The sequence below is a fragment of the Toxorhynchites rutilus genome, chromosome 3 (assembly GCF_029784135.1).
Source record: "Toxorhynchites rutilus septentrionalis strain SRP chromosome 3, ASM2978413v1, whole genome shotgun sequence".
Classification (NCBI taxonomy): Eukaryota; Metazoa; Arthropoda; class Insecta; order Diptera; family Culicidae; genus Toxorhynchites; species Toxorhynchites rutilus.
In genome coordinates this window covers 218926978-218949542 of record NC_073746.1, presented here as the reverse complement: position 1 = coordinate 218949542, position 22565 = coordinate 218926978, and the positions used below count along the sequence as shown (strand labels likewise).

General features: G+C 39.3%; 1 protein-coding gene across 10 annotated transcripts in view; it reads left to right on the top strand.

Annotated features, from left to right (window-relative positions):
- Window positions 1-22565, top strand: part of LOC129780382 (zwei Ig domain protein zig-8-like) — a 763625-nt gene that overhangs the window by 708873 nt on the left and 32187 nt on the right. For all 10 annotated transcript variants that reach the window (XM_055788581.1, XM_055788580.1, XM_055788579.1 and 7 more), the window contains one exon: window positions 13661-13788. In XM_055788581.1, coding sequence (XP_055644556.1) covers window positions 13661-13788 — 128 coding nt within the window. The remainder of the gene's footprint in view (window positions 1-13660; window positions 13789-22565) is intronic.

Here is a 22565-nt window from a genome sequence, read left to right as displayed (position 1 = left end):
ATGTTATGTAGAAAAAAAACCTCAGCTTTCAAGAAAAAAATATAAAAATATATGGTGACCTTAGTTCCGAAAGCATACAAGCTATGAAAAACAATTACAATCAATAATTACGAAAACGAAATCTGTTTTTTTCAAGTGTAATATTTCGCGTTCGCTTAGTAAGCGATCGATCGTGAGTTCAAAACTCAGGGCCCTCATTGACCATCTTTGTGTTGTTACAGAATAGCTACATCCACGCAACAATCATCAGCGATGGAGATCGATCCACGGTCGAAACAAGATCGATTCATCCATACAACTGCTCTGCTCTGCAAGACACATCGGGCTGCTGTTCTATAAATAACTCAACAATGATCATATCAACTGTCTCCGCTGTCCGGTGGTCTAACTGGATAATGGAAGAACAGAAAGAATACTCTCACGCCTAAATGGCTACTGTGTAAATGTACCATATGCAATGGTATAGAAGGAATACTGGCGAATGGCAACTGTGTAATGTGCTATAATTATAGATATGATAACCATGTGACATGTACACGATTAAAATTCGGCTCTGTTACAGCTAAAATACTAATGAGCCTAAAATAAATAAATGGGATAAAAAAAAAGTGTGATATTTTTCAAATAACACTAGCTCATTGACTTTAATTTGATATATCGATCATCTAAATCGGTCCAGTAGTTCAAAACTTATGAATTATAAAAAAGGTCATTTTTGGAAAAAAGGGAGAAAAGTTGATTTTTCGAACCACTATAAAATGGAAATGGCCACCCTGATGAAAAAAAAAATACGAGTCTAATATTTTACAATGAGGAATACAACTACCAATTTTCATGAAAATCTGACAATCACTATATCGGTTTTGCATGGAATTCAATTTTGTACTTGACGCATTCTCACCCCAACTCAGTGTAAATAGGATATTATTTCGAAAATATTGAAATTCGAATGGAAACAAATTTTTGTTGTTCAAAATAAGTAATGACTCATCTGGCAAGACTTTAAAGAATAATTCTATCCAATGTTTACAATTTTAGTAGTTCTGTATAATGCTGGGCATAAGATTTTTGTCTGAAGAGTTATTTGATGGTTATTTACGCATAAAATTTTGATGAATTACTAAATAATAACTGTTTATACTTCTGTTAGATATTATGATGGCCGAGTGGTTAGCGTCACACATTATCATGCCGGGGGTTCGAGTTCGGTACCAAACACTGAAAAATCTAGCTTCGAATCGATAATCTAGATTTCTCTATTATTTTTCTTCTCAAGTAATTGAACTCACTCAAGCTCACTGGAGATTACTGAAATAATCGGTAAAATTGTGCTAGATTCTAGGACTTGATCAGCGAATCCAAACACATCGGAGCAGCATTTGTATTAATGCACAATTACCCGTTGAAACCATTCAGGATACTCCTGTCCGGTGCAATGAAAACTAACAAAAATAAATCAATTGGTTCGCTGAAATTTCTCTCCTGCTTACTGCAGAACCCGCAGCGAACAAATGCACTCCTGCTGCGTAGGCCACTTGCCTCAGTCGGATAATTCGCGTGTCCAGCGATAGTTGTCGCTGCGGTGATGCCAACCCGACGACACCATCAATAAACTAAATGGATGCGAAATCCAATTAGCTGGAAAATGCATCCCTTCGAATTGGAACTTATTCCGAGTCCAATAATGTCCAGCCCAATTCGTGTGATTTGCTGAAAACCAATGCTATTCACCATTCGTGAAACTCATCACATTGAGTGGGTGGTGGATCGGACGAACGGAAGCTGATATGGAAAGACCATTGCGAAAGCGTTGTCACTGCTGGGATGCATTTCGGCATCATCTAGCAAACACAAACCGGGATGAATGGTGTGTAAGTCCCAACGAACGCGATATAATGCAGCACCCTTATCGTCACTACGGAACCGGTGGGCTACTCTTGCGTCGTCTTGCAGTGAACATATAAACATGGCCACAACGCTTGGAGTGCAGCAGCCCACGTTCCAAGCAAATTTGAAGCAAACACTATTTCAATAGACAGCTTGCTGGATGGAGTTTCATTCTGGAGAAGGAAAAAAAAGCCGGGGAACCAAGCCGTACGCCACAAGGCCTACAACGTTCACAAATAGAATGTGAACCTTAGGCAGAGCAAAGCTTGAGGAGCAAAAAAAAAATACAAACAAAAACGCTAAATTGCTAGCAACACGATGCATCGTTGCCACATGAAAACATGCTTACGGTGAAACAGAAGAGCAAAAAAAATCCCATTCGCCATATCATGGGATATATAGGTCGCACGCTAAAATCTTTTATTCGGCATCAGATTTTCCAGCTTCTCAAGTATTCGCTTTTATTACATTGTCGTTTCGGTTTTAGTTGTTCCGTTCATTCTTTTTTTTTCTATTCTGATGGTTTATGATTGCTTTTTGTTTGTCGATTTCCATGATAAATATAGGTGCTGGTTTTCATCGCAGTGAAGAATTACTTTGACTTTGTTCATATGTATGCATATGCATTCGGACTCGAGACCCGGAAAGAATGTTCAGTATAATGCGCTTCTAAACGTGGAACGAACTTTTAACCTTATAGTGGCACAACCGAGCACGACAGTGGTGGTTTAACGCCGCCCACAGTATGTAAACATTTTCTGGGCCAATGATTGTAAACTCTTGGAAAATTTATGCGTCGCTCTATGGATACCACTCACAATCCTGCTTACCACCCACCAAGCTCGTTCCCTTTCCATCACCCACAGACCACACAAACACGTGCTAGGTAGCACCGAATCTCGGTTCATTCTTGCCCCAGAAGCTGGCTTCAATCGGAGATTTTGTGCTCCAGCGTGTAAAAGTATCACACTTGGTAGCAGTCGGACCCAGAGAGTCTAGAAAAAAAAGCCATGTCGGAATCACATACGGAATCATTCAACTGAACACTGGTCTGCCAACTCTGAAGGAGGGGACGGAATGTGTAAAGGAATTTTCGGAGGACACCAAGAGTTTGCTCGGCTTTAGTAACTTTTTCAATCGAGAGTTCTGCTGCAGCTCGGAAACGTAAGAATTTGGCAAAGGCAAACATTTAGAAAAGCGACCCAGCTGGAAATCAGGCGGGCATGTAGGAAGTAACAGAATGAAAGAAAAAAAACATCGCACCACTTTACTCGGAGAAAGCTGAAGAAATTTATGCGGATGTTTTCCAGACTCCAATAAATATCGAGCAGGCAGAAAATTTATCGACGACAGTGTTTCCTAGGCATCCCAACCCTACCCTAACAGTGGATGAAAGCAATCCCACTCTCCTCGTTACCGCTTGTTTATTATGCGAAGTAGTCTTGAGAAACCATTCGATGATGGTTTGTATTTTGCTGCCCGAGCTATTAGTGCCGAGCAGAGAGCGCCGGGCGAGCAGCAAAAGTCCTTGTGTGACTCACATTCCAAGCGAGCAGCAGTTGAAACTACCTACATGAAGGGAAAGTAATCGATTTATGGGCGTTTAATTCGCTCCCGCTGCCGCTATCGGTGCGCACTTTTAGCACGTTAAAGTATGGCCGAAATTCGGGTGCTGTTATCGATCAGTTTAATTTAAGTGGCTCTCAGTTTTAATGTAACGCAATCCGGATGTATTGGTACGATAGCAGAACACAACCGTTCGGAAATTATCGAGATAATTTGTAAATTACACTAAGGCTGGTTGGAAGTGTTCATGGTGGGTTCATTGCGAGGAGAATAAATATGGCATCCCGTAGATTACAGTAATAAAGATAGGTGTGTACTCGTGCTCCCCATGTGCGTAACAGTAATACTAAAAGTAACAAACACAGTACCTGAGAGGTTGATTCGGAGCTGCTTTTTCTAAACACTAATACAAATCCAAAAAAACTCGAAATAGATTCCTTACCATATGAATTGCTATTGCAATATGAATAACTATAAAGTTTTCAATGGTTAATCTGTCAAAAAAAGGTTAGATTTTCTCATCGATTCGTGTAGACCGCAAAACCTTTCCCTAACACGTAGACGGCTGTGACTGTGGCGTTTTTTCTTCAAATGGGTTTAAAATCAACATTCAACAAATATCTCAACATAATTCTACGTAAACTACCGTTCTGAATCATATTTCGGACAGCATCATATTTTGGACACTTTGTAATAATATCTTGAAATGCTTAATGCCCTGATGATATAACTATGAAATCACTACCATTTTATATTAAACTAGCTGACCCGGCAAACTTCGTCCCGCCCAAAATTTGTTTTTGTTATCAATACCTTCAAATATTCACGTTTTCTTACTAAGCGCAAGTTCATGAGTCCAATCGCAGAACTGTTCATCGATTGATCTTCTAATCGACCCCGTTGAATTTACCTTTTACTAAAAAATTGCTAGTACTTCTACCAAAACTCATCATTATAATATCAGATTATTTTCAGACAGAATTCTCGTTCAATATTTTTCAACCACTTGTAAACATATTTCTCCGTCACATGGAATAATCTCAATATACCTAATTTGGTTTCATTTACTTGATTAGTTCTCGAGTAATACATATTTCATTTGTATGGCGGTTATGTAGAACATAACCGTCTATTAATAGTTCAATTCCTCTCGTTTTTCATCCCTGATCGTTATCAGTTAACTGTTATTACTTGGTAAGTGTTTCACAGTTGGTTATAAAACATAATGAAGTATATTGTAATTTTTTTTAAAAAATTATGAAATAAAATGTCCGAAATTTAATTCGATTTTTTTTCCTACGATTCATATTTCGGACAATTAAAACTGGTGATACTACAATGTGTGTTTTCAGGTTCATTATGGATGCGAAGCGTAAATACAACAAGGACAAAGTTGCAGACGCTTTGGATGCCATTCGAGCACGATCATCTATTCGTACTGCTGCAACCTAAAATCCAAAATCCTCAGGAAATCTTCAGAAACAGTGTTGGCCAACATGCAAAGCGGATGTGGGCAGATGGGATCGGATGGATGAGAGCGCATTTGAGATATTGGGTTGGGGAAAAAGAAATGTTGTATATTGTCAATATATGGCAACACTTAAACATATCTTGTGTTGTACAAATCACATCGGGTCATAATATACGGCTATTCAAAGACGACAATCTGTGCTACAAGTGTCGTTCTGACAGTGTTGTGATTGTCCTTTTCAGTTCAAGTTATAGCGCGTCAAAGATGGAGTCCACCAAGCAAAAAAAATCGCCATATTTTACGTTTTTACTACCTGCGAGGTAAAACTGCAACGAAGGCGGCCAGAAAAATTCGTGTAGTTTATGTACCCAATACTGTAACGATTCGCTCAGCACAGCGTTGGTTTGATCGATTTCGTTCTGCTGTAGTGACTGTCGAAGATACACCCTGTACTGGTAGGCCAATTGTCGTGGAAACCGATAAAATCGTTGAAATCATCCAAGTAGACCGGCATGTGAGTACTCGCTCGATTGGCCAGGAACTGGGTATAGACCATAAAACCGATTGGAATCATTTGCAGAAGATTGGATTCCAAAAAATAGCTGGATGTATGGGTGCCACACGAGTTGGCGCAAAAAAATCTTTTAGACCGAATCAACGCCTGCGATGCACTGCTGAAACGGAACGACCTCGACCCTTTTTTGAAGAAGATGGTGACTGGTAATAAGAAGTGGATCACGTACGACAACCTAAAGCGAAAAAAGTCGTGGTCGAAGCGCGGTGAGCCGGCCCAAACCATCGCCAAGCCCGGATTGACGGCCAGGAAGGTTTTGCTGTGTGTTTGGTGGGATTGGAAGGGAATCATCCACTATGAGCTGCTCAACTATGGCCAGACCCTCAACTCGGTTCTCTACTGTGAGCAGCTTGACCGTTTGAAGCAGATGATTGACCAGAAGCAGCCAGAAATGATCAATAGGAATGGTGCTATTTTCCACCAGGACAACGCTCGGCCTCACACATCTTTGATGACCCGCCAGAAGCTACGGGAGCTCGGATGGGATGTCCTATTGCACCCACAGTATAGGCCGGGCCTGACTCCAAGTGATTATCATGTCTTCCGGTCCATGCAAAACGCTCTTAGTGATACTAAGTTGGCCTCAAAAGAGGCTTGCGAAAACTGGTTGTCTGAGTTTTTTGCAAATAAGGTGGGGGGGGGGTTTATAAGGGGGGGGGGGGGATAATGAAGTTGCCTTCTAAATGGCAACAAGTTTGCGAACAAAACGGCGCATATTTGACTTAAATTGGATAATTTAGAGTATGTTAAATAAAGCGTCAAATTTCGATCAGAAATACGACATTTCTTTTTCCCCAACCCTATATAAAATGAAAAAAATTTGATTGGTCAAGTGAGTAAACTTGATATCATTTTCTCATCAATAAATAGACATAAAATTCAGATAATATTAAGTATAATTAATAATTATTAATTCAAATATTAATGATAATACTTTTTCATACTAATACTGCAATTCCTGCGACGCAATCAACAGAAGCGGTGTATACTTCCTCATTCACATTCACTTGCGAGACGCTATCATGAGCAACGCTGACACAGCTTTTGCTATTGATAGACCAACACGCAATAAATTGTCATGACATTACAGTAGGTGTTTTCAAACAAAAAAAAAAGAAATCTTCAATGTGCTTCATTGCACGTATTCGGTCCTACACATTACTGGATATTTTCGGTTGAATCATCTCATACACACATTTTTTGATTGGTTCATCAACCACTCTCCTGTATTTTGGAATCCGATCGAATCCGAATTACCCGAATGAATCCTAATATTGCATTCTGTAATCCGTTTGACTCAAGTCCAATCGGATTGTGCCAATGTGGCAACCTTGCTACGCAATTCGGCATAGACGACAATGAGCAACATTGAGATCTAATGAAATAGTCTGGTGTATCTTTGGTTTCCCAATTCATGAACGGAATCCAGCAATCATAAATTAACTGTTCATCTAGAAAACGACGATATAATTCTAATTTTGTTTAATTTTTCTACTTTACGACAAAAATATATTACTTTTTTTCATTTTACATTTACGTTAACAAAATACATTGATTCGAGAGAAGAAATGGTTTTTTTTTATTTTGTTAGCGGACATCGTCTTGGCGCCCCATCACACGGTATGTCAAACACAAGTATGAACGCAAGATTCATAAACATGTCACGTTTGTTTATCGAATGAGAATGCGCATCGTCATTTCCAGCAGCATAAACTTCAAACACACTTTCATAAACATAAACTTCAAACACAAATCGTTTCGTCGTTCTATTTATCGTTATTCTATCGTATTTAAAAAAAAGAAATTTAGTTATTCTATATTCAACTATTCATTAGAAATAATTTATATGGCAAAACAACGTTTGCCGGGTCAGCTAGTAATTAATAAATAATTTCTCTCAAAGAATTGCAAAGAAAACACGAGTCCGGATTTAAAATCAAAAGTGTCCGGATTCCAAAGCATGATTGAAGAAGTGTCCGGATTTAAAATCACGACACGATGAAAGAAATTTCAAATTTTGAACAAATTTAACAAGTATAAATTGTGGCATTCTGTGATTCATAACTTAGACAAATATAACAAATATGAATTGTGGCATTCTGTGATTCACAACTTAGATGAAGGCCTTCTAATTCTATAGGAACGCTAATTTTTCATGCTATGATATGTTAATATCTTTAAGTTGTTGAAGTTATATTCGTAAGCGCCTAAGCGTCCGGATTTCGATGCATTACTATATTATTTGGTTGATATTTTAAATAAATTCGTTCAATATGCTTTTAAGCTTTCTACTTTGGTACCTATTTGATTGAAAACATAAAAAAATCGAATAAAATGCCTTTCAAATCAAGCGAATAAGAATCAAACTTCGGACACCATTTATAAAAAAATCAAATTTCGGACAGTGAGAGAATGATGAGAACTAATGAAACACGAGAGAAATTCAAATATTGATGAAGGGGTAATTTCTACGTGCTCACGCTAAGCAAATGTCAAACACAAACGATAATGAGTGAATTTTGGATGGGTTGGATGGTCCTACTATGTAATAATTCAAATGTAATTCTCAAATGAAGTGATATAAAGAAACAATTGTGATATTAATTTTATAGTTATATCATCAGTGCATTAAACTTTTCAAGATATTAGAACAAAGTGTCCGAAATATGATTCAAAACGGTATGCACGCAACCCTCTACAGCAACATGATGGCGAACGTTGTCATGGTGACGACACGTTACATCACGGCATCCTGATCGCTTTGAACATTGAAACAATTGTTGTCTATTTATCTCCCCCAGTTTGGACCTGTTTCCTAGAGTTGGATGGGAAATACAAAATTGGTTGAGATATGGTTCTTGAGGGTTGACGCAAAAAATTCATTTTTACCTACAATGATGTGATGCACTCATGACTTTACTGTGGCGCTCAAGCAACATTCCACACATACGAAATCGCCTGTCGACGTGTGACTTCAGATTACCCAATTCGTTTGCTTCTGGATGATTTTAGTGCTGACTGATTCACTCTCGTCTAATATCTTCGCCATCTTTTATATACCTAATGCAAGTCATAGTCAGATTATCTGACAGCGGAGACAGTGAATATAAGATAATTGTTGTGTTATTAATAGCACAGCAGTTGTCGCAAGCAGAACTTATATGATTGAAGAGAAACCAGGACTCAGACCGTGAATCAATATCCAACACTGATGATCGTTGCGTGGACGTAGTTATTCTATAAGAGCACAAAGATGGTCAATTGAGGGCTTGTCACCTCCTTGCCCGGAAGCGCATGAAACAAAATGGATGGAGACAAAAATTCTATTGTCCGGACGTTGCGAAGGCTCTAGCCATCCGACCCAAGTGCCCTCTATAAGACAACGTACAGGTCCGAAGTCTTGGGAATCACCGACTAATTCCTAAATCACTCCACACATAAGGAATACGAGCTTTACCAAAAAATGACGAACACGATTAGATTTCTACTTTCAATATTTATTCAGTGTATGTGTATGTGTATTAATGTATGTAATGTTGTGTAGTGTCTCCGGGTTGATTGAATTTGGGATGAGCTCTGGTGTCTGAGGAAGCGGCCCTCTCCATGGTATGGCGTAGCGTGGTCAGGACGGAAGAAGGCTGATGTTAGCTGGTCTACTCAGCCATTGGGTGCGCGCGCAGTTTGCCGGTTTTTAAATTTTGATCCAGCAAATAAGAGGCCTCGTCTTTCTACACTGGCTCCTTTTATATCGTCGAAATTGAGTGACCAGCTTCCTTCTTGGGTTCCAGTTCTCTAGAGAGAATAGAGAAGATGAAATTATACCCACTGGCCACTACTGATTCTCCTCCCAGCTTGCCCCAGCCAAGGTATGTTCTGCACTGTTGTTGTGTAAGTGTGATGTATTTATATGGCAATCGATGGACTTCTTCAATCTGTCGCCAAGGAACCTGGATATCAGGTTACAGGCTCTGAGTTTCGAACTCACGTTCGATCGCTTAATATGCGATTGCTACTGTGGATTATGATCAGAGTGTTCTACACATTTTCAAAAAAAAAAATAACTCTCTCAGAACTTAATGAAACTTTGTGGGTATACAGATTTTACCTAATTAAGCAACTTGGCATACTTCATTTTTCCAAAAATTCTCTAGACTAATATATGGAAATGGTCAAATATTTTTAACCATTTTTATATAAAATTTCTTTTTTGATTTTCGGAAAACTTTAATTTTGATATTTGTGACAATAGTAAATGAAGTCCGAATGAGCTAATATTTTGCAAATCTTGCAAATCAACATTCCGCAGGGAGTCCCGTATTATAATTCGATATGACGATTTTCATTGGCACCCTAAATCATACGTTTTGCCTCGAAGGGTGTCGATTTTAGACAAAAAAAAATCGAGATGACAGTAGATCTCATATCTACATTTGTAATCCTTGCAAATCCTGGAGATCATGTCAGGTTCATGTTGCTAAACAATGTCACACCTTTCTTGGTTAAATTCTGATGATTACACAGAAACAAAATAATGCTATTTCTTTTCCGCCACTTTACAATATTTTCAAAAAAAAAAAAATTTTCAGTATTTTTTTTCTGAAAATTCAATTATTTTCCTAAAACTTTCCCATAGAACACTTTTTTGCAGGACTTACCACCAAATTCTCTAAAATATTTTTTTTTATATTTTCTTTCCATATGTTAGTCTAGATAAATTTTCGGAAAACTATGTATGCCAAGTTGCTTAATCAGGTATGGTCTACACGCCCAGAAAGTTTCATTAATTTCTGAGAGAGTCATGCCAATCTCATGGACGAGTTAGCGTGAAATCCGTCATATGCTTTACACAAATATTTTACCAGTATGGGTGGACATCACATCGTATGGTACTTTTAAGCTCATTTAAAGTGATTTAAGAGGATGTCAAAAATATGCTAAATATGTGGTGTACTATCGATGTTCGCTGATGACACCGTCATAATTTATAATGTTCGAGTGCTACCCCCGCTAACCAGTAAATTAGCAGAGAGGCCTCAATATTCTATCCGCCGCGGTGATGCAAGATTTGAATCAACGCGGCGAAAACACAAACTAAAACTCCCAATAGATTAAGTGTTGATTGATGTGGCTCCCAAACATTAAGCTTCTTTTTGAATTCAGCTTTGCGCAAAAGGCTTAAAACTGTTTTATGATCGATCTTTAGCTCCTACCACTAACATGGCGGCCAACTTCGATTATTTCTGTGATTATACCGACAAAAAATAATGGATTTCTTTTGCCCCAACCTAATATCTATATGAAGACTAGGCGACAAATTTGCAACGCAAGAGAGCACGTTGAATTTTATGCATAAACTACATACGATCGTATTGTGTTTTGATTTTAAACAAAACAAGCTAGTTTAGACCTTCAAGTTGGATGATATTCTTGATACAGAAAACTGACTTTGATAGCTGACGTATCGCACAATGTGACAACATAATTAAACCTTTATGCTATGTATTCGATAGATGATGTTCGCCGAAAAATTCCGCAAACCAAAGATGACTATCAATTGCTCTTAATTTTTCGTTCTGAAAAAGTGGTTCAATAAATTTTCCACCAAGGCCATTTTCTCCTCTTTATAATTTTACATATGAAAAATTATGGATTGACTGAAATAAGCCGTTGTTATATATACTTCAACTCACTCCATATCATTTTTTGCATATGACCCATATTTCGCTGACGAAACAAGGAATTTCAAATGTAACTCAATCTTACCAGATATGTGTCTATATGATTGCTAGTTGGTCGAAACCAGTCTTCCATGTTTCACAAAAAACACTGCGACCGGGATAAACATATCCACGCTGCTGTTCGCAGTTTTGTGTTTGAATACAAACATGACTTTTTCGTACCTATGTTTGAAAATGTGACATGTTTGTATTCATAGTATGTTTGGACATACGATGTTTAATCCCAATGTTTCACATGATGTGCGAACATGGTGTACAGTTTCTCTTGCATTTTCACCCCAAGTACCGTCAGTGCGTAGAGTAGAAGAAGGGAATCGGACACCACACCACCACCACTCAACGCGTGGTGTGTTGGTATGTTGACATGGAAAAAATGCTTTCCTATCATGAAAATGGGTGCTTCGTCTAAAATTATGGGCAAATAAAATAAACCTTTTTATCTTGCACGCATCAATTTATCTATTGAATTAATGTAACATTCGCTATTATTAGCTTTTGAACAAGTACTAAAAGTACGACAATTTTTGATTACAACATTTCTATAATTTTAATCGAATATCAATACCAGAATTATTCAGCAGTGACTTGTTAGGCGTGATGCTAACCACTCGATCACGGGAGCAACAATTTTGACTGGATCTTTGAATGTTTACAAATGGCTAATACCGCTTGTTCGCGACTCGAGCTTTAAAACGAGCGAAGAAGAAGAGAAGAAAAGATGATGCAGTCGCATACACACATAGCATATGTAATGTAGTTAAAGTGTAGCTTTAGGTTTTTTCTTTAATTCAGTTTGTGATAGCATCGAGAAATTAATGGCTTGCTACGGCAACTATGCGCAGTATATCTGTCATTGAAGCAAATCTTTCCTCCAACACCCATTTGTGATGATATAAATATGTAAGTGAGAGTATCGAGATACAGAACATAGATTAAAGGAGGGATGATTGTAATTCTTTCACGAATCGTCATCGTAAAAGCTAGTCATGAATATGGAACAGATTTTTCCATAATAATTTGAAGGTGACAATTGGTTTCAACTCAATTGATTTTATGATGAAATTTTTCAGAAACATTACCCTGCCAAATGAATTTTTCGGAATTTGATTTTTTCAAACGCCCAAACTTGAACCGCCCTAATCAAACTTTCATAAAATATCAAGAATATATGTATACTTTCCTGAAAACATGCATCTAGAACTAATTTTTTGGTATTTTTTTATTTATTGGATTTGTACGACGTCGTCCGCTGTGCAGTCGGTTCCCCAGACTTCAATTGCCAACATGCACGCAAAAAAAATTCTCATAGAAAGCTTCTTTCTATTCAGAGAATGTTTTCTTTGCACGAAAGCAAGGATTATTTAATCAGACTTTTGCAAAATGTGTATGAACTCATAGCCTCTTAGTTCATGCAATTATTGTAATGCGAACTAAATTTCAAGTTCGTTTCTGTGAAAAAGTATTCTACGAAGAAATGTTTTAGGATGAATAATTTCTTTCCGTGCATGAAAAGAAACGAAACGAAAGCAATGAATACTGCGACATCGGGTGATATGTTTGTACATGATGTTCTTGAATTATAAGCATCGTTTTTGTTTACACATGTTTATGTTTGTGTTTCATTGTTCATGTCCAACACTAGCGAAAATCATGTTCGAGTTCAAACAAAAACATGAAATTTTCACATCGCGTGGACATTTGTAAGTGTTTTTCGGAAGACTGGTCGTAACATTAAACTGTCGTTGATATAATCCGATTTTGGAAGCAGAGAAGGAATAAGGCAGAACGCGATGACGCAGACTTTCTATCCAAAAGGTGTCCACTAGAGATGTTTTTGTCATTTGAAGTATCGGTTGATTAGATGTGTAAAGAAGCTGGTGGGGATCAATTCCCTCACATAACTTTAGTCTTTTCCGGTCAAAAATCAGACACTTTCTAGACAACAACATATCTGTGTGAATATATTTTGAAACTCTTTTCTTTGATGCACCAACAATGTGTTTTCTGATGAAATGTAAATAATCGATATTTGAATTCCCACAATGTTCCCCTCGGCCTTGTTTTTCAACAACCGCCGGTATTCTGATCAGCCCTGGATGAACTTTTTATCATCATATATAAAATTGAAATGAGGTGTTATCTCATTGTAATCGTTTTTGATGTGTCTGCGATAGCGTTTATGAGTTAAGTATCTCAGGGTGTGCGAATGTAATTATCGAGCCAGAAGTTAGCACGCAAAACTTTCAAGCATTTGCCAGCCTCCCGCCTTCAAATTTGTATTTATTCCACCTGGTCTCTTTAGGATTTATATGAAATTTAATTTCCACGTGCTGCTACCCTTACAATCCCTTCCAGCGTCCACATCCGGGATCCTTACTGCGCAAAGTTTTTCTCACCTTTCTCTTTCTCTCATTCAATTTGCAGAGCCTTCGACGGAAATAATTGGAGCCCCGGATTTATACATCGAAAGCGGATCGACGATAAATTTAACGTGCGTTGTAAAAGACTCCCCCGAGCCGCCGGCATACATCTTCTGGAACCATAACAACGTTGTGAGTATATAGGAACAAACCACCCTTCTCAGTTACAGTTACTGTTTTTTTTATTTTTCCTCGGGTGTGCTTGTGTGTGTGTGTGTGTATGTCCTTTTCCGCTGCCTCCATTTTCTATCATTTATTTAATCAGATATGAAATATTACGCGAATTGCTCTGCCATTTCCATCGAAGCCCCTGCAGCTCACGCAAGGCCGTCAATTTTTTCGCACTTCGGATGAAAACTGACACAAAATTGAGTGACACAGGAAACATGCTCTCATTTTCGATGAATCGTTTAATTAGTGCGAATTGTGAGAATTAATTTTATATTCAGTCATGAATATGCGTATATAGACTCGAGAGTTCGCTGAAAAATTTCAACTGTGTCGGTGATTTACATAAGCTCTCATAATACACCAGACACCAGGATCATGTGAATTCACCAATGATTCTTCTCAAAATTCATAATATAAATTGAAACTAATATTATTCGGAGATTTGGATCGCATATAAAGCGATCCAAATCTCCGAACTGCAAGAACAGCAAAAAGCGCTACCCTAAATTCCTTTCACATTTTTATTCGGTGCACAGTTTGCCTCATGTTGCGCTTCATTATTTGTTTTGAACGGACATTTGCATGGTGACAGAAAGCAGACCGGATGTGGATTGGTTTCGCTGCCACTCGATTCGCTTCAACGAGGCGTTGCATTTTTTCGCCAAAGTATTGCGTTACCTGTTTTACGCTTGTCTGCAATCCTCGGTTCTGATAAATATGCACAAATAAAATTAACACTTTACACTTGTGCCCGGCAGAAGTGACGGACGGGTTTATGTACCGACTCAGGTTGTGAAGGCATAAATCAGTTAAATGATTCGCTTTTAGAATGAATTTTGCTAACGCAGCCTTATCAATTGATATCTGGCGTTATCGTTCCATTTGATGTAGCGAAGTCTCGTGGTTGCCCTCTGTAATGGGGAACTGTGTGGTTGGAATTCAAGCATTGGAGAGCTATCCGAAACACAGATGAAGTGAATCGATTTTTCTCGATTCAATGAGTGATGACAGATAATGTTTGTGGATTCTCTTAGTATTTTAATTACAGATCGATCGGGATTCAAAATGTATCCATGCAGGTGATAATCAAAAAGCACCCGTTTTATTGTGGCGCGATTCGACCGTGCGAATGTTTTTTTGTATAAATATTTTTGGTTGATAGGCTCAATAGGTTCGATGAGGCCATGGGATGGCACTTCGAGGGATAAAAGTGAACAGGTCAAAAGCTTCGCAGATTTTTTTTTATTTCTTTGGTTGTTGCATCCTTATGAATATATCTCAAAGAAACAAGAAAAAGGAGTCGTCTACCTTCAAGGGTACCAAATCGTATTGCCGTCTCAATAGAGTATTACTTGCGTTATTTTTTCATTACTTAGTTGAGATTTCTTAAGCCAAATAAAATCTGTGTGGCAAGCTTTAGAAAGCACGTGACCACAATGTCGGAAGAAATTCTTTTGACGGAATATCCCCGGGCCAAAACGAAAATCGAATACAAACCTCCAGCATGACAATGTGTGATGCTAACCACCGAAACATGTGACGTTTTTATGAAATAGCTTCAACATTACTAACTCTTTTTGTTGGGAACGGATTTCGATGGTTTGTACACCAATCGAATCGCATTTTTGATTTGATATGCTATCCCTCACGATTTCTCAGTTTATTCCCCACCAGAATTCTCCAGTGGAATTCAATGTCACATAATCCTAAAGCTTCGGAAAATCTGGATCGGTCTGCCCGGTGGAGTCAGAAGTGTTCGAGAGCGTGTTCCAGTTTTCAATGGATTCTATCGAAGTCAAGGAGGACTGTAAAATTACGTTAGACGAGTTGGTAAACTTTATTAAACCAACTAGAAATATTAAGACACGGAACTTCGACGGACTGTTGACCATATTATCGACGGACTGTTGACCATCATTATAAAGAACCTCGGATCGAATGCGCACACCCTTCTTATGAACACCGCTAGCCGTTACATGGAGCTTTTGTACTTATCTACCATTTGGAACCGATCTGAGGCCACAGTCCATCAACTGACTAATATCGATCCAATCGATACTAGGACTCAAATTCTGAGTACGATCATTTAAAGAATCTTCCTTACTTTTTATTTAGTGATTTTGTTTTCAATATTTTAAATATACATAGGGCTACCTCCAACAAAACAATTAACAATTAGCTTTGTAAATTACAAAAACAAATATAGAAAAACTATAAATAGCTCCCTTGTAGGGTTTTGTATATTGTTGATCCGTCATTTAGACCGCCTTCATTTTTATCGCCTCAGTGCGCAGTACTTTGATCTCCTATTGTGTCTCACCCATTTTCATTGGAGGAATTTCATCCGCGAACATCCTTGGGTTCTCACTTACTTATTGTTGATGCGCTCCCCACTGGGAGCTTGGTGTCCTCGTTAGGAACTCCATCCTGGGCGATTCACAGCTCTCGCCTCAACCCGTGCCCAAGTCAAATTTGGTCGACTTCTCTTGTTTCGTTTGTGAAGCTCCGTCGCCAGGAACCTCTGAGTCGGCCTCTGCTGCGATGTCCTTCCGGGTTCTAGTCTGCAGATTTCAGTACCACTCTTCCGTAATGTGTGGCCTCTTGGCGCTCTTGGATCTCCTCTGTTGATATCAGTGTCTGCTGACAATGACGATAGAGCTCGTCATTCGAGATCCAGTTGTCTGGCCACCGGGCCCAAAATATATACCTCAGGCATCGGTTCACGAAGGCCTGAAACCCATTTCGGTTAATTACCTGGAATTTTCGTATTGCAATACTATTTACCAAATTCTGCTGAACGGATTTGTCGCTATTTTCCGATGTCTCAGAAATTGCGGCCTTGAGTTCATCAACCGTGGTGTACTATTTTCCCTCAGCGTAGATACTACGTACTAGAATCCCCCCATGATTTTCAACAGGATTCAAGTCCGGAGAGCGAGCCGGCCAGTCCAATAAGTCAATTTTTTGTCCTTATTCGATTGCTTAGTTTCATTGGTGGTATGAATAGCGGCATTGTGTTGCTGGAATATGATTTTTTTAATGTAGGACTACGTCTTACATTAAGGGTGCCAAATCAGAAAACAGGTCACGTTTTTATGAAATAAAGTTAACGTTAATAACTATTTTTGCTGCGAATGAATTTTAACGATTTGCATACCAATCGAATCGAAAATTTTCTAAAATTTGTTTGATATGCTATACATTACAATACCATAGTCTGTATATGGTTTAAATTTATGAAAATTAGAATCATTCCCATTTCCCCATACATTTGTTCTGTCCATTTGTGTGCTTTCCCGAACAGAGCTGTCAATAACGGGCAACTTATGCAGCCGCTAGAATAGAAACAAAGAAGGGGGATAGCGAAAAGAGAATATTTGCGAAGTATACTCTTCCCTTGCATAGTAAGTAAGCTGTCGCTAGCGTATAAGTATTGCATCTCCTCCGAGGAAAATTCTCAGAATCTTTCTGTGCCCGAAACAACAAAGGTCGCTTATTCTGCTCGTTTTGTGTTTTACATTTCCCCTCGAGCTGTGAACGCTAGCGAATATTTCACTTGAAGTGCATCACAATTAACACAACCATGCGAGTCATGGCAAAGCAGGCGAAAAAAGAGAAGAGTGCAAATGATTATAGGTCGCTTCTAGTCATCAGTGTTTGGCTTCGTGTGTGTTGCTTATTTTCGTTGCGCGAAACATAGAACTTGTTCATTTCCTGTACATGTGAATAGCACACCTTCGATACTTCTAGTTTTTTTTTTTTTATCCAAAATATATATTTTTATTATGGCTCATATGGCGTCAGCCTAACGGGGCCGGGAGTTCAATATTTCGACAATGTTTGCTTACAACTATGTTAGTAATATGTAACCGATTACTCGCGGTTGGCTCGAGGTTAGTATTACATGTGTTCTCGTAATTGGGATGTTGCTGTCTCCAATGCTCTGTACGTGTGTCCGACACGGGATACTTCCTATTGGGATGCAGCTGACCATTAATCAGCAACGCCCCCTAGTATGTACCCCATATCTAGCGTGGTGCGTCTTTCTCGACTCGAGGAATCCAGGATAGAATGGTCACTAGCCGGCGCAATCATCAGCTCGTGTAGAGTTGTCATAAGCGGTACAACCTTTGGACTGCACAACCTTTGGCCCGTGTATCTGTAAAGAGTGTGTGTATGTATTGCCGCGACTAAGTAAAAGTTTATCGTTTGGATAGGAGGGATATGAAACGGGGACACAACGAACGAAACATCATTAAACGTTGACATCGGCGTTTCTGAGGAACAGGTATAGATGAAGCAGAAGATCAGGATCACGGCTACCAAAGATATCCCGGACGGGAATATCCGATTGTCTGCCTTGGGCTCTCAGTGCTCTAGAGAGCTGAGAGCGAGCAGCATGGAACCGGATACACGACCAGACAACATGCTCGATGTCGTGGTAGCCATCGCCACAATCACAAAGATTGTTTGCTGCTAGCCCAATGCGATAGAGATGCGCGTTTAGGTTGTAGTGATTGGACATAAGCCGAGATATCACGCGAATGAAATCACGACCTACATTCAATCCCTTGAACCATGCACTCGTCGAAACCTTAGGGATAATCGTGTGTAACCAACGACCGAACTCATCTTCACTCCACATGCGCTGCCAACTTACGAGCGTATACTGACGAGGAATGTGGAAAAATTCATTATAAGCAATTTGCCTTTCAAAAAGTGTGCCTTCTAAAGCGTCCACCTTAGCTAACGAGTCCGCTTTCTCATTCCCCGGAATCGAGCAATGAGAGGGAACCCATGCTAAGGTAATCTTGAATAATTTTTCGACCAAAACACTCAATAGTTGTCTTATTCTTGTTAGGAAATAAGATGAGCATTTATCAACTTTCATTGAGCGGATTGCCTCTATTGAGCTGAGACTGTCTGAAAAAATAAAATAGTGGTCGATGGGCAATGTTTCAATGATCTCTAATGCGTAATATATCGCACCCAGTTCAGCGACATACACGGAACAAGGATCTTTGAGTTTGAAAGACTTCTAGTTGTCATTCGTATTTACTCTAGTGCGCACCGGCTCTGTTTTGATGCAACAAGCTCCTAGCTATGTTGACGGTTTTGACCGAGAGTCGAGAAAAGATTTTTCATAAACAGCCACACTCGCGGTGTTTCATTGTTATCGTTGCAACTATGTACATCTGTCAGATGCGTGTTTGATGCTTGTTGAATGGCGACACACGGAAGATGCCTCTCGTTATATGCTCAGTGCAATGCGTGCATTGATATAAATGAACAAATTCCGATATATGGTCAGTGTATTGTTCTCGCAAAGGCAAGAAAGAATCGTTGCTTCTCGAAATGATTCTACAAAACCACGCAAGCCATTAAAACTTTTCAGGGTCCCCGGAACTTTTTACTAAAGGGTTATTTATGAAATTTCAACGTATTCGCGAATAATATCCGAAATGATAAACCAAAAAATTAAAAAAAAAAAGATTGCGTAGTCCTACGTCCTAAGCGGTCGTTCTCGGATACAACCCTTCGATTTTTTTGCGACGATATCTGCGCAAAAACAAGGGGAGAGAGGTTTCCAGAACATGTATGTAACCCTTGCAATTCATTTTGAAGAATGTGAAAGCTATCTTGAGTTTTTCGGATGCACAGAATCCCGCCCAGATCATGCACGAGCGTCCACCACAGTTCCTGGTTGAAAAATACTGTCCCTCATTCCATAAATCACGCCAGTACCCGTTGAAATCCTCAGAATCATCCGAGTTGAACTTTTTTCGGCACTGAAAATTAATTGGCAAAATTAAAAGTGAACCCTTGGCCGAGTGGTTAGCGTCTCACATTATCATGCCGGGTTCGATTCCCGTTCTGGCCGGGGGATTTTTCGTCAGAGAAATTCCTTCGACTTGCACTGTGGTCACGCGTATTCTAGAGCTTGTCCCTCGGAATACATTCGAGGCGTGTTATTTGGCTTAAGAAATCTCAATTAAATATTAATAAATGACCGCTAGTTGATGCATACGTTGAGACGGCAAAAGTTCCACAGGGAATCATAAATAGATCGTTCAGACATGATTCCGATGAAATTTTTGATGAAAATTGAACTTTGTTGGCACTAGTCGAGCTGCGACTTTTCTCGTGCCCAAAACATCAACCAAAATATGACGAACGATCTCGTAGGAGATTTTTAATTCACTCACTCACTCTCTCAAACTTTAATGACGATTTTCGAGCACCATTCAGTTCATCTCTTCTCGGCCGTCTTTGAATACCTCATACACCCTTGTTTACAACATAGTTGAGTCACCGAATGTATTCTCCATCATTAACGTTTGTTTTCAACACTAAATTTCACACAATATCTTTGACCAATATCAAAAATAACTTGTTGTTAATGACGCTGTAATCAAACTAAATTACAGGTCACGCTGGAAATTGACAATAAGACCCCTGACCAGGGTTACCAACTATAATTTCAAAAATCAGGAAGAAATCAGAATAGTTCATATTGGGTTTTCCAGAAAGTTTGTGCCGATTTTTGGGGAAACAAAAACATCTTTTTTGAAGGCTGACATGCATTCATTCAATTTTATACGCACTGTTTTGTTTAACAATCTATCATCATCCTCCCAGAACATCTTTGCCTTATAATCGAGAACTGTTCAAGGTATTGTCGGTAAGGTAAAGTTGATGTTTTTTTACCCTTGAGAGAACTTTGCAAGTTGTCAAAGAACTGTGCACGTGTATTCTAGAACTGTGTTTGAGTGTTTGTCAGGGTATCAGGGAACTCACCACTTCGTTGACTCGAGTTATTAACGTTATTAACTCCAAGTGTCACGCTCTCCTTTTTCGAAACTTTGGAATCACACCAAAAGTAAAGAAACAAAAAACAATTTATATTGAAAAAAAACTGACAGAAGAGTTTCCACTTCTGAAATTGATATGTTGTTAATGAGTTTCCATTTGATGACCCCTCGATTGTTTTTAAGCAAAATACATGACCTTGTGCATTTGTACACGTGATCGTATTTGACTAGGCAGCGGTTGGGAAAATTCTTCATAAACTAAAAACGTTAGGATCAACGGTGGATTGCCTTTTGCTATTATGATATAGGAAGCGCAAAGCGAATGCGAGGACGGATACCAGGATCATGCGCGAAGTCAACAAGAACCCGAAGGTAACTGTCCGTGAGATCCAGGAAACCCTTCAGCTATCAGTATCCGGTCGTCGCTGTCCCGTAGCGCAGGGGTTAGATAGCAAAGTTGCCTGGAAACAGTTACGACAAGTTCGTGTGTGGTGCAAATTAATGCTTCAGGAGCCCCACATCCAAGGCACCGCGAACCATGAAGAAGGAAATGTAATGGTCTGGGAGCGTTTTCGTGGGGTGTAGTGGTAAGCATCGCGAAAATCGACGGGACAATAAAAGTGGATGTTTGAATCAATATCCTGCTGGAAAAATATGGAGGTTTCGCTGATCAAGGCGGGCTTTGAAGAGAAATTCGTATTTCAGCAGGCCAAGTCTTTCTTCCGGTTCTGTCGGATTAAACCGCTGGAATGGTCTCCACAAAGCACAAACATCAACCCCATTGTGAATTTGTTGGCTATTCTTAACACCAGAGTTGCCGAAGCTAATGTTACTGTGTGGCACTGACTGAAGTACATGAGGCAGTGTGCTATGTGCTGACCATATACGGCAACCCTGCGCGTTGGCTGTAAACATCAATGCCCAATTCTCGAGCTGATCGCAGCGACCCACGTTATTTCGTCCTCTTTAACTCTTCAACCGTCAAGCAGGTAAGACGTGCGGAAACCTAGTTTGATCACCCCTTTTCCCCAACGTTAGTTCGGGACTGCACAATGGCGATCCTGCCAGGAGTTGCAGTTTATTTTCTTTTCTTTCCGTTAACTGCAACGTAATGTATTTGTCGAGCCGAAATAAAATATCAATTTTACGTTGGGAAAAAAGGGCCAATTTTTGTTTACGTGGGGAAAAAAATTGTGCTTGAAGTGAGGTTAGGTCCACAGCTAGACCTAACGCTAAGTGAAATAGAGCGATTGGTGTGGCTCTTGTGGCTAAATATTTCCGTGAGCGGAACAAAGGATCGCGCTGAGCGAGTTTCTAGAACCGCGCTGGATAGAAGGAAATAAGCCAAGCGTGTGAAACAACGCATAGGGCGGGTCAAATAGACCGCGCAGAGTTATGCTTGTAGGGAACATAGTGAGCGGATCAAAGTATCGCGCAGAGCGGGTTTGAATAGCCGCGCTGAAAAGAATAAAACAACAAGTCAAACGAGTAAAACAACTGCACTGAGCGGGTCGAATAGACCGCGCAGAGCATAGTTTGTAAAATCATTTTGAGCGGATCGAAGAATCGCGCTGTGCGGGTTAATATAACCGCGCCGAAACGAAAAGCAAGCGGGTCGAAAGATAGCGCAGAGTAGGTAAAAAAAGCACCATGCTAAGCGTATAGGAAAACCTCGCGGAGCAGGTTATCAGGGACATGATGAACAAAACAAAACGAACATAAAAATTACAATATATCGGGAATTTTTTTTTGTTACAACTATGTGCTACAAGAGAAGCGGATTTTTAAATCGCGCTCTAGAATAAGATGCAATGAATTAATTCGCATCGTTTTAATGTATCATTGCAGATTTTAAGTGCTAAAATGGAATACACACAAATCGGAAATGTAACGGACATAGAATAAAATAGAATACACTCAGGAAAG